The sequence below is a fragment of the Lipotes vexillifer genome, unplaced genomic scaffold (genome assembly GCF_000442215.2).
Source record: "Lipotes vexillifer unplaced genomic scaffold, Lipotes_vexillifer_v1.1 scaffold647, whole genome shotgun sequence".
Lineage (NCBI taxonomy): Eukaryota > Metazoa > Chordata > Mammalia > Artiodactyla > Lipotidae > Lipotes > Lipotes vexillifer.
Genome location: NW_006793865.1, coordinates 749,682 through 765,421, shown reverse-complemented (window position 1 = coordinate 765,421; position 15,740 = coordinate 749,682). Strand labels below are relative to the sequence as shown.

The window sequence follows — 15,740 nt, the reverse complement described above, 5'->3', positions numbered from 1 at the left end:
TGGAGGGCCAACCCCCAAAAAAAAAAAAAAAAAAAAAAAAAAAAAAAATATATATATATATATATATATATATATATATACTATGGTTGAACTTTTAAAAGCTATCGTGAATACAAAGGTGATTCCTTTGGGGGAACTTATTAATAATTAAAATTTCTGTTGTTGCTCTTAATATCTTAGAAGTCTTTTTCTTCTGGATCACTTTATGTTGTCTCTGGTAGAGTTAGGATATGGTTATCTTTTTTGTTATATAAGATTAACTCTTTGGACTTTTATCTTTATCATACCAATTACCCATTCATAATTATGTTCAGCATCATAGTCTGAGATCTGCATGGGGTGTGTGTGTGTGTGTGTGTGTGTGTGTGGTGTGTGTGTGTGTGTGTGTGCGCGTGTGTATGTAAGGGGGTGGACAGGGGGTGCTGGGGAAGAGGGAGATTTTCAACCCACTCAGCTCTTTCTCAAACACGTTTGTTTTTTTGTTTTGTTTTTTCTAACATAATTGAGAAGGTCATTTCTCTTCTGAATCTGCACTTGACCCAGTGTGGGTTCTCTCCCCTCTCCTTGGTGGGACCACATCCTCTTTAGTTACTATTTATGTTGAAGCTTTTAAGAAATATGAAAGAAGACACGTGAAGTTCTGACCTCAAAATGTTAGTTCCCTTTACCTTATTTCGTTATGTCCGTTTTCCCCTCTGGTTTGGATCAGAATTTTAGAACATCAGGGATCTTGGAGATCTTCCAATTCAACATCTTCAAGCTCATAAAATAAGAATAGCTAATGTTAAAAGAGCACTTACTAAATAGCAGGCTATTCTAAGTGATTTATGAGTATTATCTGATTTATTCCCATAACTTCATCAGGTGGGTATTCATATTGACTTCATTTTACAGTGAAGCAAACCAATAACTTACTTTAGGGTCATATGGTTGGTAAGCAGCAGGGCTGCGACTCTGCCATAGGTGGGAGGTTCCCTAAATCTGTTTGATTGGAACCACTACATTGCCGTTCTAATTCTTGGCTTTGCAGGTGACGTGAGTTCACCACCTAGCTTTATTCTACAGGTTTATTTTAGAGATCATATTCCTAGCCCCCAGTTGGGAGGGCTCTGTCCTTCAGTGCTGACTTGTTTGAGATATGCAGGGTTAAACCTGACTCCGTGTCCCTCTCTGGTACCCACAGGTCACAGCAAACCAAGATCCCAGAGCATCAGCAAACAGATGAGTTGTATCCCACTAGTGGGTCTGGAGAGAGCAAACAAGATGCTAAAGCCAAGCAGGAGAAGGCCATAGACCGTATGTCTCTTCCCAAAGAGAAACTGGCCCAATCCCAGAAGAAAGTAGCTCAGCTGATTAAGGGAAAAATGATAATAAAACCAAAAACTCACTGGGTTCTCCATTTAAAAATACGTCCATGACTAGAGAAGTTCTTCCTTAATTGCAGATCGAAGGACATGAAGTAGAGGAAGGTGTTATATTTCTTTATAAGTGGAAGAAAAGAAAGCAGAGCGTAGTTGGTAGCCAGCCCGCCTTCAGGCTCCACACGTGGGTCACTGTGCATGCCTCCTTGGAGTGTTTGTGCTCCTAGCTTTAAGCTAAAAATTAATGTTTGCTTCTTCCTGTTGCTGTTTGATTACGTTAATTAAAAAATCATCTTTTGATTTCTCCTGAAAGGTTTCAGAATAATATCTTTTGGGTAACAAGAAGGCCAGGATAGTGAGGCAGGAGGCTGAGAACAAGGGTAGCCAGGCAGAGTCTAGGCTCAGGCCTGGCAAGGATACGGTAAGATGCCTGTGGTTACAATGGAATCGTACGCAAACCAAAGGACCGGAAGTGGGCGGTAGCAGCGGGGGTCAGAGAGTGTAGGTATCCATTTTCAAGAGCAAAGCAAGGACTTGGGAACTAGGACCTCAGAGCAAGCGTTTAACAAGAGTGTTCAAAATGCGGGAACCCGAGAAAGCATGTCAGTGACCCTCACGATTAACACACAGGCACTGGCCTGCTCCCAGAGCATTATTTATCAACAAAGGAGTTCATGTGCTGACTTACTGACTTCCTGGCCATTCCTGGCTAAAGGAAAAATGATCTTAACGTACACCTGTGAAAAAAAAACTATGCAGATGGCTTAGGAAAGGCTGAGAGGCACTTCAGAGGGAGGTGATAGAAGCTGATAGTTCCCTGTCAGATGGATGTATTTATAATATAAAGTTACCTCTGTAAATTACCCAGGAACTTGCAAAGGACCATCATCCTGACCTGGATCCAATAGTATTTCATAAACCCAGGCTAGAATGATCACTTCTAGAAAGACAAGTACCAACTGCCGTGGAATGCAAGTGTGGGCTTTTAAGACTTGACAGCTCCTCGGGGACTTCCCTGGTGGTGCAGTGGTTAAGACTCCCAATGCAGGGTGTCCGGGTTTGATCCCTGGTCTGGGAACTAGATCCCACATGCGTGCTGCAAAGAGTTCGCAAGCCACAACTAAGGAACCCGCCTGGTGCAACTAAGACCCAGCACAACCAAATAAGTAAATATTAAAAAAAAAAAAAAAAAAAAAAGACTTGACAGCTCCTTGACCAGTTTGGATAACGACAAAGATTTAGATTTAGGAGTTATATCTAGCCCAGCTCAGCGCTCACAGCCCTGAAGGAAAGGAATATTGCTGGCAGGAGCAGCAGCCCTGGATTGACCTCTAGAGCCCATACTGTTTGTCTCAGTTTCCCCAGGGCGGGAAGTGTGGGGATGAATGAATACAGAATGTCCAGAGCCAGGACAGAGCTCAAGGCTTTGGACTCTCATTCCAGTGATTTTTCATGATGTTATGCTTCTCCCTCAGAATAGAACTTAGTATTTACTGTGCGTTCAGCCCGTGCAGAACTCTCAAAAATTCTGACTGAATGCATGTTTCTAAAACACGAGGGGAAATGTCCCTCTAATGCTGTTTGCGACTGTGTGTTTGAGCTGGGAGGGGTGAAGCATCAGGGTAGGAAGGAGATGGGGTGGGGGGACGGGAATCATGGGGATCAGAAGGGAGCAGTCCTTGGACCACTCTGTCTGTGTGTTACTCTTTAAATGGTTACATTCAGATAACATGTAACGGATTTGGATCACTTTGATGTTGACTCACTGTCCCTACAGTGACTCCATGAGGTAGATGGTATAGATTTCCAAATAGAAAAGGAAGCTGGGACTCAGGGTGATCTTGCCCCAAACATCACAATCAGTAAACAGAGGGTTGAAACTCCAGGCTTTTGAGTCCTTGAAGTGCCGTTTTCACCTCACCAGGAAATAAATGCCTGACTTTGTCAATTAGTGCAGCCAGTTGATGACTGTGTTTGTAAAGTTACTGACATCTATGACCTGAAGGTGCAGTTCTCTGATTTCTTAGAGAGCTCTGCCTGTCAGTTCTACAGAGCCAGGGGCTCTCTCCCTCATACTTATCTTTGCCAATCAAGAGATGATTTATTCAGCAAATACTGAATGAGTGCCTCCTCTCTGCATGGAGCATACAGCAGTGAACATGAGAAATAAACTGTTCTTTTATTTATTTATTAAATTTATAAATTTATTTATTTATTTTTGGCTGTGTTGGGTCTTCATTGCTGTGGTGAGCCGGGGCTACTCTTTGTTGCGGTGTGCAGGCTTCTCATTGCAGTGGCTTTTCTTGTTGTGGAGCACGGGCTCTAGGCACATGGGCTTCAGTAGTTGTGGCACGTGGGCTCAGTAGTTGTGGCACACAGGCTTAGTTGCTCCGTGGCATGTGGGATCTTCCCGGACCAGGGCTCGAACCTGTGTCCCTTGCATTGGTGGGCAGATTCTTAACCACTGCGCCACCAGGGAAGCCCCAGGAGTAAACTGTTCTTGAGGAACTTATTTTCTATTTGGGGAGACAGATCATAGACAAACAAAATAATAGTTACTGCAATATCAGAGATAGGTAAGTGCCATGAAGAAAAAAATCAAATAGGTAATGGGATAGTAAGTGATGGGGGTGAGAGTCTGTTTTAGATAAGGTGGCCAAGGAAGACCTCTCTGAGGTGAATGCAGTGAAAATGACAGAAGAGGGTAATGATGTGTGAGAGTGTCCCAAGCTGGGGGAACAACAGGTGTACAAGCCCCAAGTTAGAAGTTAGTTTGCTATGTTCAGGAACATCAGATTTGTTTAAAAATCCAGATGTGTTTATTATAATAATAATACGAAGAAGAATGATAAATAACTAGCTATTTGGTCACCATTGGAGGATGCTAGTGAATGAACTCATTATTTGGAAAGCTGATAAATAAAGAGAATGATTAAATCATGTATCCGGTCCTTCCGATATGAACTGTACTATTGGGTAACTAAGAAGGAGATGAGAGGAGATTTCTTTTTATAAAGTTATTCCACCTAACATATGAAGAGGGAATGACAGAATTAGGATATCAGCGTTTTATAATCTTTTATAGATTCATTCATGTAGTTGTGCTTTTATCAGAAAGAGACAACCCAAGGTTAGGTGTCTTCTGATGGTAGAACATATGACGTAGTTTTGCTTAAAAAAAAAAAAAGCTAAAGGTAACCAAACTTCTAAATCAACCACCAATGTAAAGGCAGAATGGAGATTGGAAGGACATGTTGAGTGACACCATAAAGATTCAACCCAATTTCCATTTTGGGGAAACACTATAAACCAAATAACTCAGTTTCTTCAATAAATAATTTGCAATGAAAAGAATTAGAAATGGAGGTGGAACCCATTGATGAAAAGAGACTCAGGAGACTGATCACAGTGTATGGACAATTAAACTGTAAAAGAAATGTTAGCTTTATGAGGTGATTATTAGGTTTATGAGACTAGGTATTTGATAGTAAGGAATTGTTAGTAATATTTTGGTGAGATAATGATTTTGTGGTTATATTTCTAAGTCTGTATCTTTTGGAGATACTTATGAAATATGAAATGATTTAATATCTTTGATTTGCTTCAAAATCGTAGAGGGAGGGCTTCCCTGGTGGTGCAGTGGTTGAGAGTCTGCCTGCCGATGCAGGGGACACGGGTTCGTGCCCCGGTCCGGGAAGATCCCACATGCCGCGGAGCGGCTGGGCCCATGAGCCATGGCCGCTGAGCCTGCGCGTCCGGAGCCTGTGCTCCGTAATGGGAGAGGCCACAAGAGTGAGAGGCCCGCATACTCAAAAAAAAAAAAAAAAAAAAATCGTAGAGGGAGAGGGTGGATGCTTGAGGAGCATAGGTATGAAACCTATGCTCCAGATTGAAATACCAGATTTCAATCTGGTATGAAACCAGATTGGCTGTGAGCGATGAAGCTGACTCATTCTCCATGCTCTTTTTGTATACTGTTAAAGTTTTTCACAATAAGAGGTTAAAAGAAGTCACTCTGGCTATGATGTAGAAAGGAGACTATGGGGGGCAAGAGTGGAGGCAATTAGGAGGGGCTGTGGTCACCCAGGTCAACGATGAGGGTGGCTTGGACTAGGTACACGTGGCAGAAATGAGAAGTGCGTAGCTTTAGGACTTAGGAATAGGGTGGAGCCAAGAGGACTTGATGGATTGGCTGTGGGATGGGAAGGGGGGAGGAGAGAAAAAGTTGACAGTGGATGCAGTCCTGCAATCCAGTGATAAGATACAGGCTGGAGACTTTCCTCCTTTCCAAAAAGTGTAATGACTTGTTTGCTCTCTGCAGAATACCCAAGCAAATAAGGAGCTGATTCGCTGTGTCATCCTTTCTCGGATTATTTTTGGGGAAGAACCCTGGAAATGTGCACAGGCTTTGGCCACCCTGGCTTATGGCTACCTGACACTGAGAGGTACTCGATTTTCCCGGCTGGGTCTGGGGGGGGCCAGCCACACTGAGCCCACACAGAACCACAGTTGGGGTAGGGTTGCCCAGGGGAGGGTCCATCCTGTCCCCAACTCACACCTTGTCAAGAAGCGGGGAAGTCCATGGATGAGGCGGGCAGTGTGACAGGGATCGTAGAGGTAAAGGTAATAATGAGGGAAGGAAAGCAGAGGACAGAAGGCTGGAGGACAAGAGCATTAGGATTGGGTAGCGGAAGCGGAGCCAGCAAGGAAATAGAATCAGGAGGGGCCAAGTCATGGAAGCCAAGGGTGGAGAAGGGGTTTCAAAAGGACGTGCAGTGTGGTTTCAGCAGGGTCAGATGGCAGAGAGAGGTCAAATGAGGTGAAGGCTGAAGACAGACCCATGGATTTGTCAGTTGGCAAGTCATTGACACTTGGTTTGGCACCAACAAGTATACTCCTTGGGCCCTGGGAGAGCCCAGATTCAGGGAGACAACTTAGATAACTATTTTTGAAATTCTGACTTGAGGTGATGGCAGCTTGAACCTGAGAGGAAAGTACCAGAAGCGTTTGAGGGGGATGTTTGTCTGAACCAAGGGCAGGCAGACACGGCCTCCCTTTCTTTAGAGAGATTACTGTGGTAGGTCTGTGGAAGGAGGTTGGCCTTCATCTTCTGAAATCAACCCTTTCTATGAATAGCCACAGTAGACTTTGAGTTTTGCTTTTCCATTTAGATTCCAAACTAACTCAAGACAGGTAAACAGGTTATATTATAAAAGATGGTGGGAGCACCACCCTCTTTTCCCTAATTCACAGTTCTTCCTGCCACATGAATGGAGAACCACATTTGAGTAGTAGGTTGGAGGGGGAAAAGTTTTCCTGTAAAAGAAGGTCTTTTTGTGTGTTTGTTTTTTCTAGATGGGAAAAACAACTTCCTGATTAGCTGAAGTGCCCACATGATATAACAGCACTCAGTCTTGAACCCAGACTTTCTGAGGCCTAGCCTAGAGTTTTTCTAGAATAGGTTTTGATTATGACCGTACCTTGAGAATAGCCTAGGGTCTCTTATTTCAGGTATAGGCCTTACGCAGCTTCTTCACTTTAACTTTTTTTGAAGTCTGTGGTCCTTCAAGTAAAACAACGAAAGCTTTGAAAAATCACAGACCTTCAAGAGGGATGAAGTGCTTGCTGAATTCCACTTAGTTTTGTTGTCATTAATCCTGCAACTGCTTTAAAATGGACAGAATTTATGAGCCAGGCTCCCATGTAGGCGGGACGTATGCGTCTGTGTGTGCTCACGCCTCGCTGCACATGTGCATGCTTTATGGCCAGCAGACCTGCCTGCCTCATTTCCCTGGGAGCCTTTTCCAGCAATGGGGAAAGGGCGTGAAGCCAGAAGGCTGATTTCTCTCGATAAATGGTCTTCCAGTAAGTATTTAATGAGACACTTGTATATGTGAAATTCTTTGACGAGGGCTCTGGGAACTGTAAGGGACAGAAGGCACAGTCGTTGCCTTCACAGAACTTCAGAGAACTTACAACCTCGTGTGGAAGGTGAGCTACCCACCGACAACTACGATAGAAGGCACCGGAAGGCCATGCGACTGGTTTAAATACAGGGCTTTGGGGGCGCTGGGTGAAATCATTTCTGGCAAGGTAGTAAGTGATAGATTCAGGAAGAGGTGCCATTCAAGAAGGCCCTTTAAAAATGAGTAGGGTTGGGTAGGCAGAAGAAGGGGTGGGCATTTCTGATGAAGAACAAGGCCTGGCAGACTCATGGAGGTGGGAAAGTGCAGCGTGTGTTTAGAAAGTAATCAGCAGCGCTGGCTAGATACGGTGAGGACCACTCAGGTGGACCTGGAAAGGAGGGCACTTTGGGCAGGCTGAGGAATTAGTCATTTATTTGGTAGACAAGGAGGACTATTAGAGATTTTCCAGCAGGGGGATGAATAAATCAAAGTGTGCTTTTGGAAAGGTCAGTCTAGCAATGATAGCTAGAATGGAAGCTATCTCATCTAGCTGTTTACCTCTAGGTGTAAAACCAGGCTGGTGACGGGGGGCACGAGTGAGAAGGTAAGGATTTAAGAGTCTATGAAGGACAGATACCTTTACCTTTTAAGCCAGAAATCCCACTTTTGGGACTCTTTCCTGAATACACACTTAAATGGATGGTATTATTCTTTGCAGCATTGTTTACGATAGTAGAAGATTGGAAACAACCAAGAATACTCATCACTGAAGGCCTAATACACACTATGTGGTATATACAGCCTTAGAAAGGGCATGGGGAAGCTTATCTACCACTAGGTAAAGATCTCCTGGATACATCTTTAGGCAACAGAGAACGCACAACGCAGGACCGTGTTTGTAACATACCTCTTTTCAGGTAAGAAGGAGGGGAGAGAAATGAGAATATGTGCTTATATTCACATCAAGAAACGCTGAAGGAAACACAAGAAAGAAACAAGAGTTACCTAGAGGCTCCTTGTGAAAGGGAATAGAATTTGAAGTGAGACCTCTCAACATTTACCTTTTCGTATAGTTTTAACTTTTGAACCATGGGAATGTATCACCTATTCAAAAATGAGAGTTAAAAAAGGGCTGTGAAGAAAGAATTGGCAGGACATGGCATTGGATTTGGGGTTGAGGAAAAGTGAGGCCCCAAGATGACCATGAAGTTTCAGGCCCCTCAAGGTGCCATCATCAGAGATAAGCCGGTCAGGAAAGGAAGCGAAGTGGGAGAGGAATGGTGGGTCTGGTTTTCGATATATTGATTTTGAATTACAACGGAGAAATCCACAAGTATATTTTTACCAGGTGCTGGAAAGTTGGGACCAGAACTGGGGAGGAGAGAAGGGGAATCATAAGCATGGAAGAATATTTGAGACCAGAACTAGGGAGGGGAAATGGAAAATTATAAGCATGAAGGCCAAGGTTGAAGTTATAGGAGTTGATAAAACTTCTGAGAGGAGAGAGAAGAAAAGGAAGAAATGGAAAGACAGACCCTTGGAGAATGGACGTATTAATGGAAGGGAACAGAGGACCCTGGTAGAGTGAGCAAAGAGTCAGCTAGAGAAGGTTTTTCAAGGAGAACTCCGTTAGAGCAGTGCCTTGTGAGCCAAGAGGAGAAGCCAAGCAGCTAAGGTGTCTGATGCTGCCATGAGACGGGGATACAAGAAACTGCGACTGCACTTACTCAGTAAGTGGCCCTTGGGGACCTCACGAGAACCATTTCTGCAGAAGGGTTGGAGCAGAAGCCAGATCCCAGGGATGAGGGGAAGGCATGGGCCGGTAGCCTAGGCTATGTATGCTACGTCCTGCATAGTGAAAGGGATGAGGGGAAATAGGAGGGTAGCTAGGGAAGGCAGAAAGGTCATTTGAAGCTAATTTTATAAGAGGAGGAGACCTGGGAACATTTTAGGCGGTGAAGAAGGAGCCAGATAGAGAGCTTGAAGGTTTTAAAGAATGGAGCAGTCGATGCAGGGGGGTTCAGGAGTCAGTAACAGAAAAACGCGAGGCCTCTGCGAAGCAGAGAGTGTAAAAGACTGATGGTTGGTGAAACAGGGTAAGGGACACTAGAAGTGGAACTCTGTCACCAGCTGACGTGGCGAGAACCCTCCCGAGCCTAGGGCTTCAGTGGCTGAGAAAAGGGCAGGTGGAGGTGGCTGGTCACCTTGTGACCACTGTTTTCATGTGTCCAGGAAGGAGAAGACGGTAACATGGGCAAGCAGTTTCCTGATGTGTTGCCTGTTATTAATGAAGCAATGAATTAATCTGTTAGCCTGTTACTACTGGGAACCTTCCAGGTATCTGGGGCTCTAAGTGTTGCAAAAATCTCGAAAAAGAAGCATAAGTCATGAACCCTACCTTCTCTGTCTCATTGGTAAAAAAGCTGGTACAGGAACAACAGGGAATGATAAAGAGCAGTTGATCTGACCTGCAGGAAGCCTGGTACCTATCTGAAGTGAGTGTGCGTTTGAGAAGGCAGCCTTTTATAGAGATTCTGTAAGCAGCTTTATGAAGAATGTCCAGAGTACATAAGGACAAGTATAATAAATTGCTTAAGGGGAATGGACCCTGGTAGTAATGATAATGATAACAGCTAATATTTATTTAAACTCATTTCATTCCTATGTGCCAGGCACTATTTAATCCTTTTTCATAAATTAATTAAATTAATCCTTGCAACAACCGTACGAGGTGGGAGGTATTTTCATTGCCATCTTATAGGTGAATAAACTGAAGTACATTTAGATTAAGTAACTCACTCAAGTAGTAAGTGGCTAAGCCAGCTTCTGTACCTTGAAGTCTGGCCCTAAGACCCTGCTGTCTTGATCACTGTACCACGAGAACTTCTTAAATATAGGTGATGGTCAAAGGTGACAGCAGCAGCCTCCGAAGACTGAGTAGCTCCGAGAAGATTCTGTGGCCTGAGTCAGAGTAACAGAAATCAGTGGTGGAATCTTACCCCAAACTAAAGCAAAATGATTGATACATTTGTTGGACAATCTCTGGACCGCTTTTCCAGTTCATTAATATGCCCTTGTGATTTCTGAATCTCAGGCTCCAGAAGCAGGTCTTGCTGCCACCCTGATGTTTACTTCTATAGTTGCTGCCCTGTTGGTGCAGGGAGAAGGCTGGTGTCCCTGGCTGGGGAGGGCAAGTAAAGGAAAATGATGTGGTCTTGGAACAGACATCAGATTCAGGGAGGTGGGACTTGGAGTTAGGGAACAAGGTCACCGATCTGTGAGCATCCTCTAGAGAGAGAGGAAATGAGTCTTACACAGACACATATATGCAGAGCATTATTTTTACATAAAAGAGGGTGTTCTTGCAATTAGTAAAAAGCAAATTCATTTCAGAATATTAGATTCTGACTCATCATACTTTGTCATCCTGAATTTTCTCATGTAGGAAATGCTATAAAAATATTATCACAGATTTTTTTTAATGAAAAAGGAGCTTTTTCATACTTGAAAACTTTAGAAAACATTTGTCTAGAGCAGTGGTCTCTAAACTCTTGAGAATTAGCTCTCTTTTCACAAAAAATGTTTTGAGCACTCTCCATAAATATGTATTTATTATAAACTATGTACAATAGTATTAAATATTATGTAAATATTATATTCATAAAAATAGAAAACAAAAAAGATTGGTTTTAAAAGCAGAGAAATTTTAATTTTTTCCCCACACCCTTATGTCATCTTGCATACCCATAGGGGTACACGCACTCCACTTTGGAGACCAGAGTGGATTCTGGGAAGAGTAAAGGAGTCATTTTTTTCTTTAGGGCTGAATTTAAAGTTGAATGAGCTGTTTTAAATCAAGATCCTAGTTGAGTTTACTTTAGTCCATTGGTTACCAGCTCAGCTTTTTCATCAGAAGGACCACAGTGCAGGGCATGGTGAAGGGGAGACAGGGAACTATATAATCAATTAGCTGCTGAGTTTAGAGGAAAAGGGTTCCTCTTGGGGATTTCACAGCCAACACTGGACCCCTAGGGCTGGGGTGTGGAGCTGAGGGGGCAGCCTTGCAAAGCCTCAGAACAACTTTAGGGTTTGTTTTCTGTTTAGGAGCCCAGAAGCAATGTTGTGCTGATTTGCGGCTGGTTTTCAGTAGCTCATCCAGTTTCACTTTTCTCCCTCCTGTGGAGCCAGGGAAGCGTCTAAATGTGGTTCCTGCACTCCTTATTGACACACTCCCAAGGGCCCAGATGGTTGTGGAAAGTAACCTATTTGATAAAAAGACTCTCGGTTTCCTACTTTGGTGTCTTGGTCTGATTCCCTGGCAGAGTTTTCTGTTGCTGCTGCCTTCTCAAGACCTATGAAGACTCCCTATTACCTAGCAGATCAAGTCCAGCTTCCTCAGCTTGGCACCCAAGACTCCATTTTCTCCATCCAATTCATACGTTATGTGTCTTTCAACTTAAACCCCCCTTCAGGCAGACTGGTCTTCTTACAGACTTCCCTAATACTGCAGCACCCCCCAACCCCACCCCACCAGTGCACATGTGCACGAGTGTGCTTGTGCACGCACACACACACACATGCTTATTCTGTCTTTATGGCCTCAGGCTGTTTACTCCAAGTGGAAACGCGTTCTCGTTCTTCTCAGTCAGTCAAAACCCTACCTACTCTTCAGAAAGGAGATGAGTCCCGCTTCCTGTATAAAGGCTTTACTAACTCACTGTTTCTCCAAATGTGGTCCTCAGACAGCCTACATCAGTATCACCTAAGATAGTTGTTATAAATCTGAATCCTTGGTTCTCACCTTAGAACTTGTGAACTGTAACTACTGGAGGCCCAGGAATCTGCATTTAACAGGGTGCTTGTGACGCTCCATGCAATTTGAGGACCACTGTCGTCTGGTAACTTGAGATGCAGCCCTCTCTTTCACCACAGAGTCCAGTTTTCTTTTCAGTTGAGACCTACAGAACAGGCATCTCCGAGTGTCCTACAAAGACTTCTTGGCTTCTGGGTCACTTTTAGGGCTCTTCCAGAGAAACTGTGTTTCCATTGCTGCAATTCACTAAGGACCTGCACATCTGGAACATATGAGGGCTGCAGGCATCAAATGCAAGTCCTTTCAAATTATCTCTGTTGCCACTGACTGCACCCATACTGTGAAAGCGGGCTCCAAGGGCCAAACGGAGAGCAAACTGAGGGCTGAGGTGTGAGCGGAGCATCAGAGGCACAGTGGGCCTCCCCACAGTGGCAGGGGTGAATATGTTTCTCAGACCCTGGGGGCTGCCGAGAGGAGAGCTGAAGCAGCCATGGCAGCCCTCAGTAGGGTGGACGAGAACCCCTATGTGTTCTCTGCTGGATTTTCCCTTTTCTAGCCTAGACATGAGCTAGGCTAGAAGATGAGGAAATAGTTCTGTAAACTGAATACTCCCAAGCCTCCCTCTGTTAACTGGACTAATAGTTCAAGTAAGTGCCCGGAATACCAGCCTGTAGTTAGAAAATGAGGGGAAACATGCCCCATGTTCTGTCTAGCAGAGGTTTGGTATCCCCTTTGTCTTCTTTCTCTAGAGAGGGGCCTCACTGCATTTAGAAATCAGGTCTTTTGTGCGTGTGCGTGCGTGTGTGTGTGTGTGTGTGTGTGTGTGTGTGTGACCCAATTTGTATCACCAGCTTCATCTTGGATTGAAAAATCCCCAGATGGAAGTAATTGTATTCATAAGCCCTTTGACTTTATAGAATGCCTTTTCCAGAAAGCTCGAATGAAGCATAGCACTCTGTGGCATAACCTAGTTCATTCCTGGACTATCTCCATGTGTTTGGTAAAAGGGCAGCTTCTATACTTTTGTTGTCATTTTACATTTGGAGGATGGAGAAGCTTTGTGGATTGAAAAGGTCACATGGCATTAGCAGTGGATTGGAAATGGGATACTCAGCTTCCACTCCTGACTCCATCAGTGATTTCCAAACCGAGTCCGTAGACGAATGCCAGGATGGCTGCATAAGAAGCATTTGTGGAGTTAATTCAAAATATAGAGTCCTGGACACTATTCCTCTAGAGATCCCAACTCAGTACTTCTGGGGCGAGGGGCAGGATGGGGGGAGCCAGGAACCTATATTCTTTACAAACATTCCAGATAGTTCTAATGCACTGCCAATTTGGGGAACCAATACTAAAGACCAAATGACAACCACACTGCCTTCCTTCCCCATCCCAGGAATGTCTTTGACTGAAAAACCTTTTTAATGTTTCTCGTCTTGCCATCCACCCTCAAACTTCCCCAGGCCTCCCAGCTCAGGCCAAAACATGCTGAGTCTGCCAAGAACACACTGCTGACCTGGAAGGGAAACACGACCTCAGACAAGGAGAAAAAGGAAATCCTGGAAACTCTGGTCATGCTCTACTACACTCTGGGGGTGGCCTGGCTCCTACAGAGCTGATATCCTTCCCTTCCCAGCGGGGTCTGGAGATCAGGGCCAGGGGCCACGCATGCCACATGGGTCGTCTCACACAGGGTGAGAGGTGAAACCGAGGCCTCGTAGCTCCATTCTGACATCCAGGTCTTCCACAAGCCTCTGCTGTCCATCTAGGAAGTACGAACGTTCCTCCTGTGTCTAGTCATATGAGCTCTGAGTTAAGCCATGGGAGGGTTGTCACTGGGGACACATCCCCTGGCCAGCTGAAAGCTTTTGGAGCCTGTCCCGCTCCTCATAGAGCACTCAAGACAGTGTTAGCAATGAGGACGCAGGTGATAGCGGTGGTGGCCATGTAGGAAGACAGAAAATGAATGGTAATTTAAAGCACTGTTTGTCAAAGTAGGCTGCACATTGTAATCCCCTGGGGGAGCTTTCAGAATTATTGCTATTTGGGTCCCACCCCAGAGAGTTTGATTTAGTAGGTCTGGGGTGCATCTGTTCATTGAGATTTTTAAAAGCCCCAGGTGATTGTAACATATAGCCAAAAACCTCTGATTTAATGTACACATGTTCATTTTAGTTTTTCTGAAATGCCGTTGAGAACACTGCCCATGAAACCAGAGGCCAAGCAAAATAGACAAAAGAAATAGTTCTCCATATTTCCAGAGGGGAACTGTTATATATGCCTCTCCTCAAAAAGCTTGTGATTTTGACAGCTCCTTTTGGTACCATCTCCACTTGAAAACTGTTCAGGGTCTTTCATGTTCATGAATAATCATAAGCCCTCTTTGAGCCCATGTGTCCCCAGTCTCTCCTCCCTACACATCCCCCTCTCTACTTCTTTGGTTCTGATGCTCAACTTGAAAAATCTGATATGTTTCCTTCCTCTCTTATGCCCGTAGTAGAGGGCTATTGAAAATGTGGGATAGAAGGATATTTGGGAATTAAGGGGATTTTCTTTCCAGCTATTTGCCTCTCGCCAAAAACCTGCTTTGCTTGGACTTTCTAAATGACCCAGAAAGTCCCTTTCAGCAGAATTAGTTCCTCTCTTTTACAGAAACCCACTTGGGAAAAATGAATAATTGTTGTCACGCAGTAGATGTCTCTAAGGAAATCCAGTGTAATTTACGGTTTCTGTTCACTCCAAACGCTCACCACCCATCCTAGCCCTGGATTGCTGCAATACCACAGAACACCCAGGGCCCTGTTCCTTTTCTGAAGAATTCTCCCTTCTTGACAACATATATAGATGGAAAATAGAGAACACAGGGAAGGGTGCATTTTCAAATACTGCTTTGTTTTCCCAAGGGCCCCTTTTGTTTGCTTACCCACTGCTGCCCCTGGTCAGTGGCGGGGGGTTTGTGTACCTGGCATTCTCCTTGACTGTTTCACTGGCAGAGAGGCTTATTTCAACCTGCAGAAGTCAGAGAGAAACATGGAGGAGCTGAAAAAATCATATAAGGGAGGTACTTCTGGATTACAGGTCTCAGAGAAAGACCTCTAACAATTGCTTTGGACAGGTAAGATCTGGGCTTAGACAAGCTTGGACTTTTATGGCTAAGGCCTGGAATTACATGATTGTCTTGTACTCTCTATATAAAGGGAGAAAAATATTCAGAGCCAAAGACCCAGAGACTCAAATGATAGTAAAAGAGGCTCATATTTGCCAAATGCATACACCATGGTCTAAGCTTCGTGTGCTCTGTCCCATTTAATCCTCACAGCCACCACTGAGGTAGTTAGTGCAATAATTATGTCATTAGAGAGAGGGCAAAGATACTGAGCTGAGGTTAAACAAACTATCCAAGGTGAAGCTTTTTTTTTTAATATATAAATTTTATTTATCTATTTTTGGCTGCGTTGGGTCTTCATTGCTGCGCGCGGCTTTCTCTAGTTGCGGCGAGCAGGGGCTACGCTTCGTTGCGGTGCACGGGCTTCTCACTGCGGTGGCTTCTCGTGTTGTGGAGCACGGGCTCTAGGTGCGTGGGCTTCAGTAGTTCTGGCACATGGGCTCAGTAGTTGTGGCTCGTGGGCTCTAGAGCGCAGGCTTAGTAGTTGTTGTGCA

General features: G+C 44.4%; 1 protein-coding gene across 1 annotated transcript in view; it reads left to right on the top strand.

Moving 5' to 3' along the window:
- TTC23L (tetratricopeptide repeat domain 23 like) overlaps positions 1-15,740 on the top strand; it is a 44,223-nt gene that overhangs the window by 3,057 nt on the left and 25,426 nt on the right. The window contains 5 exon segments of the mRNA XM_007472264.1: positions 1,184-1,391; positions 5,683-5,806; positions 7,321-7,454; positions 13,544-13,698; positions 15,068-15,195. Coding sequence (XP_007472326.1) covers positions 1,184-1,391; positions 5,683-5,806; positions 7,321-7,454; positions 13,544-13,698; positions 15,068-15,195 — 749 coding nt within the window.